Source organism: Panicum virgatum, chromosome 5N (genome assembly GCF_016808335.1).
Source record: "Panicum virgatum strain AP13 chromosome 5N, P.virgatum_v5, whole genome shotgun sequence".
In the NCBI taxonomy this organism is placed as follows: domain Eukaryota; kingdom Viridiplantae; phylum Streptophyta; class Magnoliopsida; order Poales; family Poaceae; genus Panicum; species Panicum virgatum.
In genome coordinates, this window is record NC_053149.1 from 51,448,914 (window position 1) to 51,466,754 (window position 17,841).

Consider the following 17,841-nt stretch of genomic DNA (forward strand, 5'->3'; position numbering starts at 1 on the left):
TTAGTTGCATGATCCTAGGTACCTATGCTTGAACACTAGTATGTGTAGGTCGCTAGTCGGCTATGCTAATGGTTCGGTAGAAGTCGAGTGATTGCCTGTCACTCGCGAGCTCATAGGAGTTGAATGCTTACTACACATTGCAATATAAGGTTTACGGGCGGGGTTGTTGTACTTGTGATACCCCGTCTGTTTAGTCAAAATGGATAAGGCCGCGGTGTGTGGTAGTGGTGGTTAAGCGTTTGAACGTACTAACCACATGCCGAGAATATGGTAATCGGTAAGCTTAAGTACCTGATGGAACCGGCCGTGGAACATTCTCCCCACTGTCTGGTCTATGGTCACGCACGGGTGCAGGGCACCCTAGGGCGGTGGGCCTGTTTCATGCCCGGGGAAAAAGGGGAAAAGTCGCGTGGGTGATTGCATTCCCTATGCGTGTGTTTAGGTCTGCCTGGCCAGGTTAACAAATTCGATTCGAATCGTCCGTCTCTCACGGATATTGAGACTGCTTAACCCTTTTGCCACATAGAGTAAGAAGTGGAACAATGATGATGAGAAATATGGTTGAATGATGAAAAATAATTGCTTTCCACCATGTATGCTTTAGGATAGATGCTAATGTAGAATGGTTAATCATAATAGAACTTGAAAGCTAAAATCGGAAAATAAGGACTTACTGCTTTTCGGCAAAGACAAACCCCTCAAGCCAAAAGCCTTACATGTCTAGTTAGAGGGTTAGTTATATCCTAGTCGGGTAAGCCTTGCGGAGTATTAGTATACTCAGCCTTGCTTGTGGCTCCACTTTGTTTCAGGTGATACATTTGAAGATCAGATAGCTAGTTTGACTTGGCCGTGTGTTTTACCTCCTGGTTGGTCGGTGGAGTGGGATACGACTCCAGCCAGCGATGGCAATGCCGAGTGATGTCATGTACGGGCTTCATCATGACATCATGTATCGTCGTTTAGAACTCATTTTATTTCCGCTACAGTGAACTCTGAACTACTTTCAATTCGAATTTCAAGTACCTTTCAAAGATTTCGAACTTGGTTTGTAATAATTAAGTTAAGACTCTGTAATGTAATATATCTGTGAAATGTTGTACTCTCTGGACTCACCTTCGTGTGGGTTACATGTAAGCTTTGGGTTCGATCGACGCTCAGGTGGATTCTTCGGGACTTTAACCGACAGCACTGCCGAATTACTCCGTTTGAAGTGCGTGTTAGCCGGGATTGTCTTTAAGATGATGGTTAGCGCACTTGAGCCGGATTAATTAGGGCGGTATTGCCACAACTACCCCAGGAGTTGGGTGTGGGTTCCTGTACTTTCGAAGCAAGGCAGTACTCGGCTTACCGGTTTCGACTACCTCCTACTTCCGGTATGCGGTTAGTACAATTCAAACATGATCAGCAGGGCCAGACAACGGTACGGTCCTCAATCGACTCGGACGGGGCCATACCTATACATCATCATCATTCCCCGCCCGGTCTCATATTTCCATGTCAATTTCAACAACTCAGGTATTGTATATAAGTATATAACCTATATCTCACGAGTAACCACAATTACTCGACTTCTAAGTATCCTATATCTCGCGAGTGCAAAAAGTCACTCGACTTCTACCAAGAATTATTAAGCATAACATTTCTATCGTCCTATATATGCTAGTATAATTCAGGGAAACCTAGGGATCATGCAACTAGGGTTCCAATCAACTCCTGAAACGTAATGCACAAGTAATAAATACATATATATATGTGTCATAATTTTAAATAATAGGATGTGCACCGGGGCTTGCCTGGGATTAACACTAGATCAGTGTTTGTTAGATGACACTCGCTTGGCGAGTATTCTGGTCCAAGCATGTACTCCTGGTTCTTTGCCTCTTCTGGATATGTTCACTAAACATCGTCTTCGTGTTCGGTTCCAATATCACGTCCTTCACATGATTCATCTATCGTACCTAAATGAGGTGCAATAATGCATATGTATAAATGCATGAAAGTACAACGCGCAAAGCATTCATAAAAATGCAACACACTATACAATATATCATTTGATATTAAAGAAAAGATGAATCACACTTCGAAAAGAGCATAATTATCATAAATAAATGTATCAATAAATGATCATCTAAAACCAGCACTTACAGACATTGCTATGAGCTATAGCACTATTTATTTTGTCAGACTAAAATAAAGTCATATTTACTACTACTTAACGGTCATTTTAATTACAAAGCCAAGTTAGAAAATTTGCAAACATTTCATAAAGACAGGTGCTTTGGTTCAAAAATAAATACTACTACTCTAAAGTGGGGGTTTTAATTATAAATACAGAGCCTATAGTTTGAATGATTTTTAATAGCTTTTATAAAGTACTATTGTTAAATACAACATCGTTGATGCAAAAAGGAATGAAATGCACCGGATAACACTTATAACTCCTATGATCCTGTAAAGATGCAAAACTGATGTACGTTACATAATTAAAGTCTTGAACTAAGCATAATTAAAGTCTTGAACTAAGTCTCATTATTTTTATCCATAGGGATTTATTTTTAATAGAAGAAACATTAAAGCATCAACATTAAATCATTAACTCATGTATACATACACCAAATAAATCTAACACCTTTGCCACAGCATATGCATCACATGAACAGCCTACCACAAAAATTTCATAGCAAACGGAGCAATATAACTATAAATATAAATTTATTCCTAACAAATATAAATAAAATTCTAGGACAATATTTTTCTACTAACACATATCATATTATGTACCCACTGCATATATCTACTAACAAGGATTCCAAAACATCTTCATTTTCTATTTTATGATTTTTCCATGATTTACTATGTATTTTCAAAGTTTACAGCCACTTAAACTAATATTTAAACTAGAGCAAAAATTATTTAGAAACTGAAGATCAACCTGTAAGGAAAGTTGTAGATCTTAGAACAAGGAATCCAATAAATTTTAGGTTGCATTTTTCTGATTTTTATATGATTTACTATGATTTGTCAAAGTTTCAGCCAATTTATTGCAAAATAACCCTTCGCAGCACTATTCATATGAGTCTACGGTTGTGCAGATAGGCCCCTAAACTTGTTTCAATTGTCGCATAAGGTCCCTGGTCGCGATTTTGAAGCAGGGAGAAAGGGAAATGGCGATTCCGGCCAGGGGGGGCTTGCTGGCGGCAAGGGAGGGGTGGAGGAGGAAGAGGAGAGCGAGAGCTACCTGTGGGTGGTGGTTTGAGGGCTCGGGGTGGCCAGTGGCGGCGGCTCCACGGCGAGCGGCGGCCGGCGGCGGTGCTATGCCGCTGCGGCGGCGTTCCGGCGAGGCGTGGAGGTGATGGCCGGGCCCGGGAGCTTCGTTGGGATGAGAGCAAGCGGATTCGGGGGTTGGTGGAGGGCGGCGTGGGCTCGAGTGGTGGCTCAGCATGGAGGGGCGGGTGGCAGCCATGGCGAGCAGCGGCGCTGCACAAGCGCAGGCGGGCGGGACTGGCCGGCGACGAGGCGAGCAGCGCTGCAGCCAGGCACAGCTGCAACGCCCCGTGGCGCGGCGTAGGGTTGCGTGGAGGCGGCCCGCGACATGCGGTGGCGGAAGCCGGGCAGACCAGTGGCCATGGCGCGCACACGGAGCACTAGCGAGCAGAGGGAGGAGGAAAAGATGGCAGCGGGCGAGCAGTAGCAGAAGGAAGGGGCGGCACGGCGGCAACGCAGGACACGTGGAACGCACGCGTCGTTCGGCGGTGCCGTTGCCAATTTGGCCTTGGTGACCCCGGCAAAATATCGGGGCGTTAGTCTCCCTCTCGATTCTGAACCACATGATCGTAGTGTCTCTTTGCTGCATGTTTAGATGAGGACGACGCAACGCATGGAGCAGTCCACTGATCAATTCTCCAGCTCCAAATTCCTGAAGATCTTGCTCCTCTTGGCTCACGGCTCCTATCTTTTTTATTGTCATTATCCGTGCCGCCCATCTGACACGGCCTATTTAGCCATCTATAGCCACGGCATCCTTGCGCCTCAAGTCGTGTGCATGTCTGATTCTCTGTTCTGCAGTGCCAAGAGGTCACTAACGGTTGACCTGAGGTCCTGGTCTCCCTCTCAATTCTGAACCACATGATCGTAGTGTCTCTTTGCTGCATGTTTAGATGAGGACGATGCATGGAGCAATCCACTGATCAATTCTCCAGCTCCAAATTCCTAAAGATCTTGCTCCTCTCGGCTGACGGCGGCTCGGATCGGATCGGACGTAGAGAAGACGTTGCAGCCGCGGTTTCGTCCCCCTCCCCCTCCCCCTCCCGGCGTCCCCTACTAAAATAACCGCGCCAACGCTGCCGGCTTGATTTGCTGCCTCCTCTGGCCGGAATGGCGCGGGCTCACAGCCACTACTACCGTCTTCTCGTCCTCCTCCTCCTCCTGCTCCCCGCCGCCACGGGAGCGCCGTACTCCTCGCTCTGCCACTCCCCCGCGGCCGCCAAAGATGTCCCCTTCGACCACTCCCACGGCGGAACAACGCCCGCTCTCCCTTGGACCTCCACCGGCCACTTCTCCGGCGGCGGCGACCTCCACTTCGCCGCCGGCCGGTCCTACGCCCGCGCTTTCTCGTTCCACCCCCGCGACGGCTCCGCCAGCGCCACCGCCGACTCCGCCGTCACCCGCCTCTCCGCCACGCTCACCCTCGAGGGGTCCCGCCTCACCCGGCGCCACGGCAACCGCCCCCACTCCGTCTCCTTCGACCTCGACGGCTACTACTCCACCGCCGCCGCCGCCACCGCGGAGCTCTGCATGGTGGGGTCCGGTTCCTACGCGAGGGAGGACGGCTCCGGCGTCGTCGTCCTCTCCGACGTCGTGCTCCGCCTGACCGTGCCGCGCCCGTCCAACCTCTCCGCGCCCTTCGTCACGGGCCGCCTCGGGGGCGTCGACTTCAACCCCGTCGCCCTCGTCGCCTACGCCGAGGATGACTACGCGTACGGCGAGGCCGCATCCTGCCCGCCGGCGCCGCCGCTGGATGGCGCGCGGCGGGTGCTCCGCGCGGGGTTCTCGTGCCGCCTCCTCAGGGCTCTGCTCGGCAGAGGCTCCTACGGCCTGGAGTACAGGCAGCCCGGTGGGCGCGGGGCGAGCGGCTTCCCGCTGCGGCTGCGCCACCGGAGCATGTACATCAACCAGATGAGCTGCGCCGCCGCCGACGGCGCCGTGCGCGCGTACATGGTGTTCTACGCCGACCAACCGGCCGCCTTCCCATCCAACGACACGGCACGGTGGGGGCGTGAGCGCGGCTTCTTGGTCGGGGACGAGGCGCTCGTCGCCGACGGGTTCTGGGACTCGTCTCGGAGCCGGCTCTGCCTGAAGGCGTGCCGGGTGGCGAGCTCGGGCCAGTCCGGCGCGGACCTCGCCGTCCGCGAGTGCGGGATCGGGGCCAGCTTCTGGTTCCCGGCCGTGTGGTCGCTCCGCGACCGGAGCGTCGTCGCCGGGATGATCTGGAACGCGAGCGGCAGCATCAACGGTGACGCAGCGGCCGTGATCTCGGTGTCCAGAACCGGGGGCTACGCCTACCAGGTTGCCGGCATCAAGTACAACTACACCCGGGTGGAGGAGGCCAAGCAGCACCACGACTCCATGCCGGCGTTGAGCAAGGAGAGGAATGGCAGGTTCCCCGGCAACTCCTCGTTCCGGGACTTCGCGTTCGGTTTCTCCCTGAAGAAGCGAGGACTCACCGGGTACGCCTGGCCGGTCGCGATCGGCTCGGCCTTGGTCGAAGGAGACGGGCTGGTCGCCGACGCGGCTTTCGCAGCAGAGGAGGTGAACAGGAAGAGACTGGTGAACGTCAGCTACAGTTTGCGATACTATGCTCCAACTGCCTACGGGGATTCGTCTGCGAATTCGCCGCAGCTGCGGCGCATCTCGGCCGAAGGCGTCTACGATACCAGGGCAGGATCCCTGTGCATGGTGGCCTGCCAAGCGATCAACGTCAAGTCGCCGGAGTCGGACTGCGAGGTGCTCGTCACCGTCCAGTTCGCTCCGATGGACGCCGTGGCGAGGGAGCGCGCCGTGGGGATGATTAGCAGCCTGAGAAAGCCGGGCGACGACCCTCTCTTCTTCGAGGCGCTGGACTTCGCCGGCGACGGGATGTACGTGGAGCGGTTGGCGGAGTCGGTGTCCAGGATGGACATGGAGAGCATCATGCAGGTGGCCTCCATGGCGCTGTCCTGCGTGTTCACGGCCCTGCAGCTGCGCCACGTGAAGAAGCACCCGGAGGCGCTGCCGGCCATGTCGGTCACCGCGCTCGTCGTCCTGGCGATTGGCTACGTGATCCCGCTCGTGCTCAACCTCGAGGACACCTACAGCAGGGACAGCCGCAGCCGCAGGCAGTTCGTCAAGCTGACCGGCGGCGGGCTGCTGGAGCTGAACGCGCTCGTGCTGCGGGCAAGCACCGTGCTGGCCCTCGTCCTGCAGCTGCGCCTCCTCCAGCTCGCCCTGTCGTCGCGGCGGTCGTCGGCGGATCAAGCGGGAAGCAAGCGCGAGGGCTCGTCGCCGTCGTCATCGTCATCCGACGCCGACGCCGACGCCGAGAGGAGCACGCTCTGGGTATGCCTGCCGCTGTACGCCCTCGGCGCCGCCGTGGTCTGGATCGTCCACACGAGCGACGGCCCCCCGGGTCTTTCGGCGCCGCCGGGGCCGCGGCTGGTGGACGACCTCGCGGCCTACGCGGGCCTGGTCCTGGACGCGTTCCTGCTGCCCCAGGTCGTCCGGAACGCGCTCTCGGGCTCCAGGGTGAGGGCGCTCTCGCCGTGGTTCTACGCCGGCGGCGCCGCAGTCCGCGCGGCGCCGCACGCATACGACGCGTTCCGGAGGCGGACCTACGTGCCGAGCCTGAGGCCGTCGTTCGCGTACGCGGGCCCCCGCGACGACCTCTTCGGCGTCGGGTGGGACGTGGCCGTACCGTGCGGGGCGGCGGTGCTCGCCGCGCTGCTCTTCTTGCAGCAGCGGCTTGGGGGCGCGTTCCTGTGTGGATCGAAGAGCCGAGGGGCAGGAGAATACGAGATGGTCTCCACTAGGTCCTAGTTGGCAATTGTGCAACTGTCGTACTCTTAAGAGCGTATCTAAGAGTCTTTTTAAATTTTACTTTTAAAATTATTATTTGGAGAGTCATGTACATAAAAATCACTCTCTATACATTTTCACTCTCCAATAGTTTTTCTATATCTTGTTTTCACTCTTGATAGCCATTTTCGCTATCTATCTTTGAATAGCAAGAAATCCGGAATAGATGATGACTATATTTGGATAACTAGAGAGGCTTTTGGAGTTTTTTTCATCAAAATCTCTATTTCTAACAATTAGGATGAATATAAAGACTCTCTTGGAGTTGCTCGTATTCTTTTACTCTTTGGTGATGTTTAGATTTGGGGAAATGGAGGGAGGGAATGAAATATGAATAGTGGGATAGATTTTGATTCAAAGAGCTTGCAACCTTTTCACGTGTTTAGTCTGATCAAAGAAGAGGTGATAATGAGAAGGATAGCCTGCGGCTTAGTTCCGATTTTTTCTCCCAAATTTGTTCTTAAATTTTATTTTCTAAATTGTTTCTCCTTAAATTTTGTTCCATATTCTTTGAAATTTCACTAAAACTTTGTTTTTTTTGATTTTTTTCTGACCTTTTATATTTTTTCTCTTTCTACAATTTTTGTCTTCGCGATTTGATCAAACTTGTATATATAAATATTTACATGTAATTTTTGTGTATATAGTTTCTTATTAAAATAGAAAGAGAAAAGGGATATGTGAAAAATAATATAGATGTCGAAGGACACGCTCACGATAGTTAACTTAAACCTAGTAGGAAATGGAGTGTCGTACGGTCGCTCATAAATTAGATGGCCCCGATTTTACTCATATTTGGATATGCAGTATGGGAGAAAATAGAGGTTTTGAAAACGGGAACGAGAGCTTATCCCAACGATCCATTATGAAAGGAAGGGGTGGGTTATGGTTGGGACTATTGCAATCCAATAGAAATTTTATGGAGAGTTTCATGACATTAAAATATATACCACATCATCAATTTTGCTGACATGATAAGAAAAGAGGAGGGAGTTTCATCCCCATGAAACTCACTTGACACAATTAACTAATTTTCAGTCTTAAAAACTGTGCAATAAAACTGTGCATTGAGACTGGTTTTATGACAATGATAGAGATGCTCTAGTTTGGCAATATGAGAGCAAGGGTGAGTATTCCACTCAATACCTTTACGCACTGATCAATTTCAGAGGACTAGTGCCGGCTTATATTTCTTCTATTTAGAAGATTAAAGTACTTCCTAAAATTCATGTTTTTCTGTAGCTTCCTTCTATTTGGAAGATTAAAGTACCTCCTAAGATTCATGTATTTCTGTAGCTTCTTTCTAATAATAAGTTGATGACAGTTGACAATTTGAGCCGTAGAGGTGTGTCTAAACCTCAAGAGTGTCAATTCCGTTTGGAGCATAAATCAATTCACCACCTTTTGTTTGACTGTGTGGTGGTCAAGTATGATTGGGCCTGTACAACTTGTTCTCTGGTGTTCATATTGGCAATTATTTTGAATTGGCTAGTAAATGGCCGTGTGAAAAAAAAAATTGCTCTGAATAACAGTATATCTCTGCTGGAGTAGTACTGTGGAGTTTACGGCTAACAACAATGACTGTGTTCAACAACCAGTTCTGGAAAGATATGAAAGTAGTCATAAGGAGAATTTGGTTGGTTATGGTGGACTGGAAACCGATGTTCAGTGGGAATCTGGAGCAAGGTATGGATCAGTGGCGTTCCTACTCGGAGGTGGCCCTCAAGACGCCGCTGGCAATGCACTACTATCCAAGAAGCTGACGAAATCTGACGGGAAGGGCGGGACATCCTGAGTGGCCTGAGAGGCTGAGATTCGCTCCGCGACAAAAAAAAAGGTCTCTCCCAGTTGTTCTCGTCATGTCTGTTGCCTTTTTCTTCCGGCTTTGTTGTAACCGAATTTGCCTGATGTTGTAAACCTTCTTGCTTCGTCTTTAATGAAAGATGGGGCGGGGCGTTGTAGCTGTTCCTCTAAAATACAATTACTTATGATGTGGTTGGGCATATTCATTTTTTCAAAAAAATGTTTATATTATTTATGGACAAATTTTGAATGCTTTAAATTGCACCCTAAGTCTCCGAACTTGTAGCTATATTTCGCTTAGGTCCCCAAACTCTTAAATCGTCTAATTGGGTCCCTAAAGTCCTTTAAGTGGTTCATTCCAGGTCCCAAACGCGTCACACGTGCATCCAAAGGCGACGTGGCATGCCACGTGGCGCCACGATGGCGAATATTTGCAAAAAAAACCCTAATTTTTTATCTTCTCATATTTACTCCTCTCTCCCTCTCTTTCCCTCTCCCTCTCTAATCTCTCACCAGCTCATCCGCCGGAACTGGCCGCCGCTGCGCCGCCCGTCCCTGCCCCTCTCCACACCGGCGGCAAATGAGCTCCTCTCCGCCCTCCTCTACACCGGCACCACCACTCCCGGCTGACAGCCGCGAGCCGGGCGTAGCTCACCCACCAGAGGTGGCCGCCGCCACGCCGCTCTCTTTCCCCCACGCGCCGTCCGTCCCTTCCCCTCCGGCCTCCCCACACCAGCGGCTGAGGAGGCGCTCCTCCCCATCCCTGGGCGCGGCGGTGGCGCGCGGGTGTGTAGGCCGGCGTGCAGATGTTAAGCAGGAGTAGGGCGGCGCGGCAGAGGAACTCCGTGTCGCCCTTGTTTTTGGGCTGTCACCCGCCGGCCAAAAATTTGCCGGGTTCCCAACATCCTGCATTGATTGCTTGTGCGTGGAGCTTCTCTACTATACCGTCGGACTTCCCCGCCCATCTTCCCGGCCCGCCGACCGGCGTAGACGGCCGCCACCGATGACGTAGCTCTGCCGGGCACCGCCGACCGCCATGGTTCACGGTGAGAACCCCTCCTGGCTCCTTCCTCCGCCCTTTTGACTGTGTAAACAGAGTCTCCAGGTCCTGCCAGTGCTCATGCTTGCTTCCTCCCATTCTGCCCGCGCCTGCGCACACATAAGGAGCGCAGAGCCACGATGAAGCTCCCCGTGCTAGCTCCACCACTGGCAAGCCCGCCATCGGCCTTATTGAGGAGCCTCCATGGCCCTGTCTTGGCGATGGCGTGTCTTTGAGCAGCCCTCACCCGCGCGGCTGCAGGGGAGCTCGTCGGCCCCCCACGTGCCGGATCTCGCGTGGCGCAGCACGGCCACTTGCGGCCGACGAGGCAATTGTGCAACTGTCGTGCAACTAAAGTTGTATCTTTTACTCTTAATTTGGTGATGTTTAGATTTGGGGAAATGGAGGGAGGGAATGAAATATGAATAGTGATATATTTTGATTCAAAGAGAGCTTGCAACCTTTTCAAGTGTTTAGTCTGATCAAAGAAGAGGTGATGCTGAGAAGGTTAGCCTGCGGCTTAGTTCCAAATTTTCTCCCAAATTTGTTCTTAAATTTATTTTCTAAATTTCCTCCTAAAATGTTGTTCCATGTTTTTTGATGTTTCACTAAAACTTTGCTTAAAATTTTTTCCAATTTTTTGTGATTTTTCTAACCTTTTATATAGTTTTTCTCTTTCTACATTTTTGTCTTTGTGATTTGATCAAACTTTGTGTATATAGATATTTACATGTAATTTTTGTGTATATAGTTTCTTATCAAAATAGAAAGAGAAAAGGGATACGTGAAAAATAATATAGATATCGGAGGACATGCTGACGGTAGTTAACTTAAACCTAGTAGGAAATGGAGCGATGTACAGTTGCTCATAAATTAGATGACCCTGATTTTACCCATATTTGGATATGTAGTATAGGAGAAAATAGAGGCTTTGAAAAGGGAAATGAGAGCTTCTTATCCCACCAATCCATTATGAAAGGAAGGGGTGGGTTATGGTTGGGACTATTGCAATTGAATGGAGATTTTTATGGAGAGTTTCATGGCATTAAATTCTATACCACATCATCAATTTTGCGGACATAACAAGGAGAGAGGAGGGAGTTTTATGGGATGAGAGAGGAGTTTTATCCCCATGAAACTCACCTGACACAGTTACCTAGTTTTCAGTCTTGGAAATTGTGCGATGAAACTGTGCACTGAGACTGGTCTTATAACAGTGATAGAGATGTTCTAGTTTGGCAATATGAGAGCAAGGGTGAGTATTCCACTCAATCCCTTTACACAGTGATCAATTTCGAGGAGTAGTGCCGGCTTATATTCCTTCTATTTGGAAGATTAAAGAACCTCCTAAGATTCATGTGTTTCTGTGGCTTCTTTCTAAGAATATGTTGATGACAGTTGACAATTTGAGCCGTAGAGGTGTGTCTAAACCTCAAGAGTGTCAATTCTGTTTGGAGCATGAATCCATTCACCACCTTTTGTTTGACTGTGTGGTGGTCAAGTATGTTTGGGCCCTATACAACTTATTCTGTTTGAATAATTATGCGGAAGCGATAACCCCAAGAACACAAAACCTAATCACAAGATCACAAAGCTGGGGGTGTACAGACCTTTGACTCTGATATGGCCAAAGCCATTGAGACAGAATTGTCCAAATCTTCTGACATCAACTCACAAGAGATCATGGTTAGTGGCCCTTCCAAGGTGCTGCCATCAAAGGAAGATAGGAGAAGGTGCAGCAAGCTTCAAAAAGACCTCCTTCTGAGTACTGAGGACAAGACTGCCATCACCAACAAGAAGAGAAATCTTGAAGGTACTAACCTTAATTCTGAAAACTCTTTTGCTGTACTTGCTGATTCCATTATTATTGATACTTCTACCTTGATGGGTGTTCATATTGATCAACCAGACTTTTCTAGCATTGATATGATTAAAGATTTAGAAATTGCTAGGCATGCTCTCTCTAATAAAGTTGCTAATCAAATTTCTGCTCCCATTGAGGAGATCCCTTTTGAAGAATTGATTGAGGAAGTATCTGAAACTGATGAGATTGTGGTTATTACCCCCAAAAGAAAACCTAAGCCAGTTGTTAGACTCTCTCTGTCTGGTCATAAAAAAAAAGAGACAAGAGTAAGGGAATCCCTACTCTGAAGGCAATGGGTGAGGGAGGTGACCAAGGAATCCATGGTCCTTCCCTTGCCAAAAAAAACTTATATTAACAAGAAAAAAAGATGAAAGGACTCATGTGGAATTGCAGGGGCATCAAGAAAAAAAGTGTCTCCTCCTTCTTAAGGAATCTGATTTCTGAACATAGATTTCATTTTCTTGGTCTTCAAGAGACCATGCAACAACATATTGAGGACAATGTGTTAAGGAAGATTGATCCTATGAACAATTACCTTTGGAAATGGACTCCCTCTAATGGCAGATCTAGAGGTATTTTGGTTGGAGTTAGTGTGGAGCGCTTTGATGTAGGCTCCTTTACTGAAGGAGAATTCATGTCGCAAATGCACCTTTGGGACAAACAACTGAAAGTAAAATGGAACCTGATTACTGTGTATGGTGCTGCACGTGATGAGAGGAAGGATACTTTTCTAAGTAAATTGGTTTCCTTTTGTAGTAGAAATAGAGACCCTTTTATAATATGGGGTGATTTTAATCTTGTTAGATTTCCCTCTGAGAAAAACAAGCCTATGGTGGTAGGGAGGTTTACAAATTGCTTTAATGCAATCATATCTGCTTATGAGCTGATTGATATTCATATGACCAATGGAAAATATACTTGGTCTAATAATCAATCTGATCCAACCTTGGTGAGGCTGGACAGGTTCCTGGTTAGCAAGGACTGGGAAGTCTATTTTCTTGAAACTATCATCTCAAGACTTCCTAGGGAAGTTTCAGACCATAATCCTCTCATTTTGTGTACTGATCTCAATCCTCCCCTGAGATTTCTGACTTTTAGGTTTGAACTTTCCTGGCTGTCTCACATTGATTTTAAAAAGCAAAGTTGAGCAAATTTGGCTGGCCCCTTGTCATGCAGATACTGCATTTGACAGAATCCAACTAAAGCTCAAGAAGTTTAAATAACTCTTTAAAGGTTGGGGCTATAATATTCAGGGAGAAAGAAGGAAGAGGAAACAACAAATTCAATCTGATTTGCATGATCTGGAAATTGAAGAAGAAATATCCAGTTTATCCTATAACCAGCATGTACTTAGGAGTAATTTAAGAAGTGATCTTCTACATATCTTGGAAAAGGAGGAACTATATTGGTTCAAGAGATCTCATGAGAATTGGCTACACAAAGGGGATAATAATACTGATTACTTTCATAGAATTGCTAATGTGAGAAGAAGGAGGAGTACTATCTTCTCTCTAATTGATGGGGATCAGGAAATTGTTGGTACCCCACAACTACTTGAACATGCAACAAGCTATTACAAGTCTCTCTTTGGACCTGCTTCCAGTAGTACAATCTCTTTGAATTCAGGGTTATGGGATGATGCTCCCAAAATTTCTTTAGAAGACAATGATTTCTTATGCAGACCCTTTTCTGAGGATGAAATTAAGTATGCCTTGTTCCAAATGGAGCATAGTAAGGCTGCTGGCCCTGATGCTATACCAATTGAATTCTTCCAAATCTGTTGGGAAATTATTAAAGCTGATATCATGGAGATGTTTGATGACTTTCATAAAGAGAAGCTGGATGTTAGTAGACTTAATTATGGTATTATTATCTTATTATCAAAAATCTCTGAAGCATCTAGAATTAGCAATTTAGACCTATATGTCTCCTTAATTGTATCTACAAGTGGATTACCAAGGTTTTGACTATCAGGCTATCCCCTTTTGCTGAAAAATTGATCTGCAAAGAACAGACTGCTTTTATGAAGGGAAGAAACATTATGAATAGAGTGATGGCATTACATGAAGTGCTTCATGAGACAAAGAGGAAAAAGAATATTGGGGTGGTCTTGAAATTAGACTTTGAGAAGGCATATGAGAAGGTTGACTGGTCCTTCCTGCTTGAAAGTTTTAAGCAAAGAGGTTTCAATTTAAAGTGGTGTAGCTGTTTTCTCCAAGTTGTCTCTGGGGGACAATTAGTGTGAAGTTAAATAACACAATTGGTCCATATTTTGTGAGTCACGAAGGAGTTCGGCTGGGTGACCCCCTTTCCCCCATTCTATTCAACTTTGTGGCTGATTGCCTTACTAGAATGATAAAGCATGCTCAAAAAAATGGTTTTGTGAAAGGTCTAGCAAGTAATCTGATTGAGAACGGGGTAGCTATGTTACAGTACGCTGACGACACCATAATTTGCCTAGAGAATGATATGGGGGCAGCCAGAAACATGAAACTTCTACTTTACTTCTATGAAATTATGTCTGACCTCAAGATTAACTTCTCTAAGAGTGAGCTGGTGATGATCAATGGGGATGATATGTTGGAAAAGCAAATTTCTGAACTTTTTAACTGTCAGATTGGTCATTTTCCTATTAAATATTTAGGAGTCCCTGTCAGCCCCAGTAAACTTCATGTTGCCGATTGGGCACATCTTATTGAGAGGAATAAGAAGAAATTGGATACTTGGAAAGGGAGTTCCATGTCTATAGCTGGTAGAACTACTCTCATAAATTCCTCTCTGTCCAGCACATTTATATACCATATGTCTTTGTACCTGCTTCCAAAATCTGTGGTGCATGAGCTGGATAAACAACGAAGAACTTTCTTCTGCCAAGGTGGGGGAGTTAAGAGGAAGTATCACCTTGTTAGATGGGGTATTATTTGCAAAAGTAAACAAATGGGAGGCATTGGTATTAAAGATATTACAAAAATGAATATAAGCTTACTTTGCAAGTGGTGGTGGAAACTTGAATCTGAAGAAGGCCTTTGGCAGACCTTAGTCATGAACAAATACATTAAAAACAGGGCCATCAGCACCATCCCATCAAGATTAGATGATTCACCTATGTGGAAAGACTTGCTGAAAGTTAGGAGTATTTACTTGGCTGGCAGGAAACCAGTAATCCAGAATGGTAAAAATGTTTTGTTTTGGCTTGATTGTTGGCTGGAAAATAGTCCTCTTTGTCTTAAGTACCCTGTTCTATTTGAACTAAATGAATGCAAACATATCTCTGTGGCTGAGTTTATCAGGAAAAATGGTCATATTCCCTTTAGAAGATGGCTTCCTTCAATTTTGCATGATCAATGGGAGCTGTTGAAACAACAGGCTCTGAATTTTTTTTAACCCAAAATAAGGATGAAATATTATGGTTGTGGTCTCCTAAAGGAGTCTTTACTGTGAAGTCTGTTTATGATCGACTATCTAGGGACGTTTCTTGTTATTCTTTTTCCAGAATCTGGAAAGCTCACATCCCTTATAAGATTAAAATCTTCCTTTGGTTAATGGAACAAGGTGCTCTTCTTACCAAAGAAAATATGGTGAAAAGGAATTGGGTGGGTGACTCATCTTGTAGATTCTGTAACGAATTGGAAACATTAAATCACCTCTTTTTCACTTGTCCCACTGCCAAAGTTGTTTGGGGGCATAGTTGCTCAATCTCTTGGAGCTATTAACATTCCTACTTCCCTGAACCAGTTTTGGGTCTGGTGCCAAACTTGGCTTCCAGCAAATAGTCACTTTCATGCTTTCTTACTTGCAGCCATTTGTTGGGCGACCTGGAAAACTAGAAATGATGCTTGCTTTAATGCTAAGATGATATTTCATCCTGCCGAAATTGGCTGTCATGCCTGTGCTTTCTTAAACTATTGGACAAGGCTACACAAGGAGGAGATCCAGTCGCAGATCAAAGATGGAGTCCGGCTGCTGCTGTCGTTGGCATGTCAGATGCTGTCTTCTGAGAGGCGCTCCTCAACAAGACTGATCCTTCCTCCGCCGGCAACTGATGACGGAGCTCGTGATGCGGTGCCTGATGAAGAGGATGCGTGAGACAAGCTTTGCTGCTTGCTGGGGGCCTTTTGAGGCATTCAAACTGTGTTGCTGTCTCTTTTGGTTGCTTGTTAATGGTTTAGCCTCGCTACTTGGGCTTGTAATAATGCTACGTCTGTTCTCCGAGGCCTTGTGTGGTTGTTTGGCTTGAATCAAGTCAAACTGCTGCACACGCTAGGTCCTGTCTTACCTAGCTCTCTTCCCCCTTCCTCACTTCCCCCTACTTCTTGTTCCCAAAACTTCTGTATTTCCGTTTCTTGGAATGGAAATGGGGGATGGCCTCGATTCAAAAAAAAAATCACAAGATCACACGAACGAGAACGACACTGAGCACGATGTTTTTTAACGAAGTTCGGCGATGTGCCTACATCCTCGGGGCATGACTACGGGCGCTCCTCTCCATAAACAGTAGCTACACCGGCATCCGGACACCACCGCGGCAACGCCGCTGCCCACACCAGCCGCCAAGTCGTCTCACGGTTACACGGTAGTGCCCTCATATTTAGGGGCTCTAGGGATATAAAGTACGACTCAAATTCTATCTCTAACCTACCATATTACAACTCAACTCCAGTCGTAACATTACAACTCAACTCCAGTCGTAACCGAACTGTACACATATTCGACACATATCCAACATATTCTGTGGTGTTCATATTGGCAATTATTTTAATTTGACTAGTAAATGGCCGTGTGAAAAATATTTGCTCAGAATAACAGTATATTTCTGCTGGAGCAATACTGTCAACAACCAGTTCTGGATAGATATGGAAGTAGTCATAAAGAGAATTTGGTTGGTTATGGTGGACTGGAAACCGAAGTTTAGTGGAAATCTGGAGCAAGGTATGGATCAATGGCGTTCCTACGTGGAGGTGGCCCTCAAAGCGCCGCTGGCAATCGACTGCTAGCCAAGAAGCTGAAGAAATCTTACGGGAAGGGCAGGACATCCTGGGTGGCCTGAGATTCGCTCCGCGAAAAAAAAAAACAGCCTCTCCCAGTTGTTCTCTTCATGTCTGTTGTCTTTTTCTTCCGGCTTTGTTGTAACTGAATTTGCCTGACATTGTAAGTCTTCTTGCTTCGTCTTTAACGAAAGATGGGCCCGGGCGTTGTTCCTGTTCCTCGAAAAAACAATTACTTATGATGTGGTTGGGCATATTCATTTTTTTTTTCAAAAAAATATTATTTATGGACAAATTTTGAATGCTTCATGTACTTGTATTTAGAAAATGAGCATATCAACGTTTTGAACACTTGCCAAATACTTATTTCCTCTTTCCACGTGATGTAGACGTGGATGCACGGGAGCTCCCGGAAGTGATGCCGAAACTCTGCAAATTTCTACCCAAATTCATTCGTAGACGTGGATGCATGGATTTTTCTCTTGCCAGTGGTCCATTGTCAAGTCGACGGAAGATTGGGCAGCACAAATTACAGGCTGTCACCTTCCGACCACAACATTAGGTCGTCGACAGACTTGACTAGTATACTGAATGGTACGTATGAGGTGAAATTCTAGAAGTCTAGCCTTATCTGAGTCTTGTTTGGTTTGCGCTAGAATCCTAGAGTTAGAAGAGAATCTTATATGCATGAAGGTTTAAATAAAATCTATTTGCAAAACCTTTTCGGAGATGAGTGTAACTTTTCGCGATAAATCTAATGATGATAATTAATTGATGATTGGCTACAGTGATGCTACAGTAATTATTCTCTAATCACGCGTTCAAAGGCCTCATTAGATTCTTCAGGGTTCCTAACGCGGGGATTCTGAGGTTGGTTTTATAAACTGACTTTATTTGACACTATAATTAGCTGTCAAAATAACACTATTCCTAACACTCCACAAAACCAAACTAAGACCCTGATCTTATGCAACACATAACTCGGGGCCACTGACCGCCATGGTCTACTGCACTGAGGCTACAGGTCAGTGAGACAAGTC

The 17,841-nt window shown here is 46.6% G+C and overlaps 1 protein-coding gene across 1 annotated transcript; it reads left to right on the forward strand.

Moving 5' to 3' along the window:
• The first annotated feature begins 3,923 nt into the window (after positions 1–3,923).
• LOC120675245 lies at positions 3,924–7,374 on the forward strand. The gene has a single exon (XM_039956360.1). The coding sequence runs from the start codon at positions 4,375–4,377 to the stop codon at positions 7,069–7,071; it is 2,697 nt and encodes an 898-aa protein (XP_039812294.1). The 5' UTR covers positions 3,924–4,374; the 3' UTR covers positions 7,072–7,374.
• Positions 7,375–17,841: the final 10,467 nt, after the last annotated feature.

What these genes read in the sequence shown, in the direction of transcription:
- LOC120675245 (XM_039956360.1), top strand. Translation starts at nt 4,375, where the DNA reads ATGGCGCGGGCTCACAGCCACTACTACCGTCTTCTCGTCCTCCTCCTC.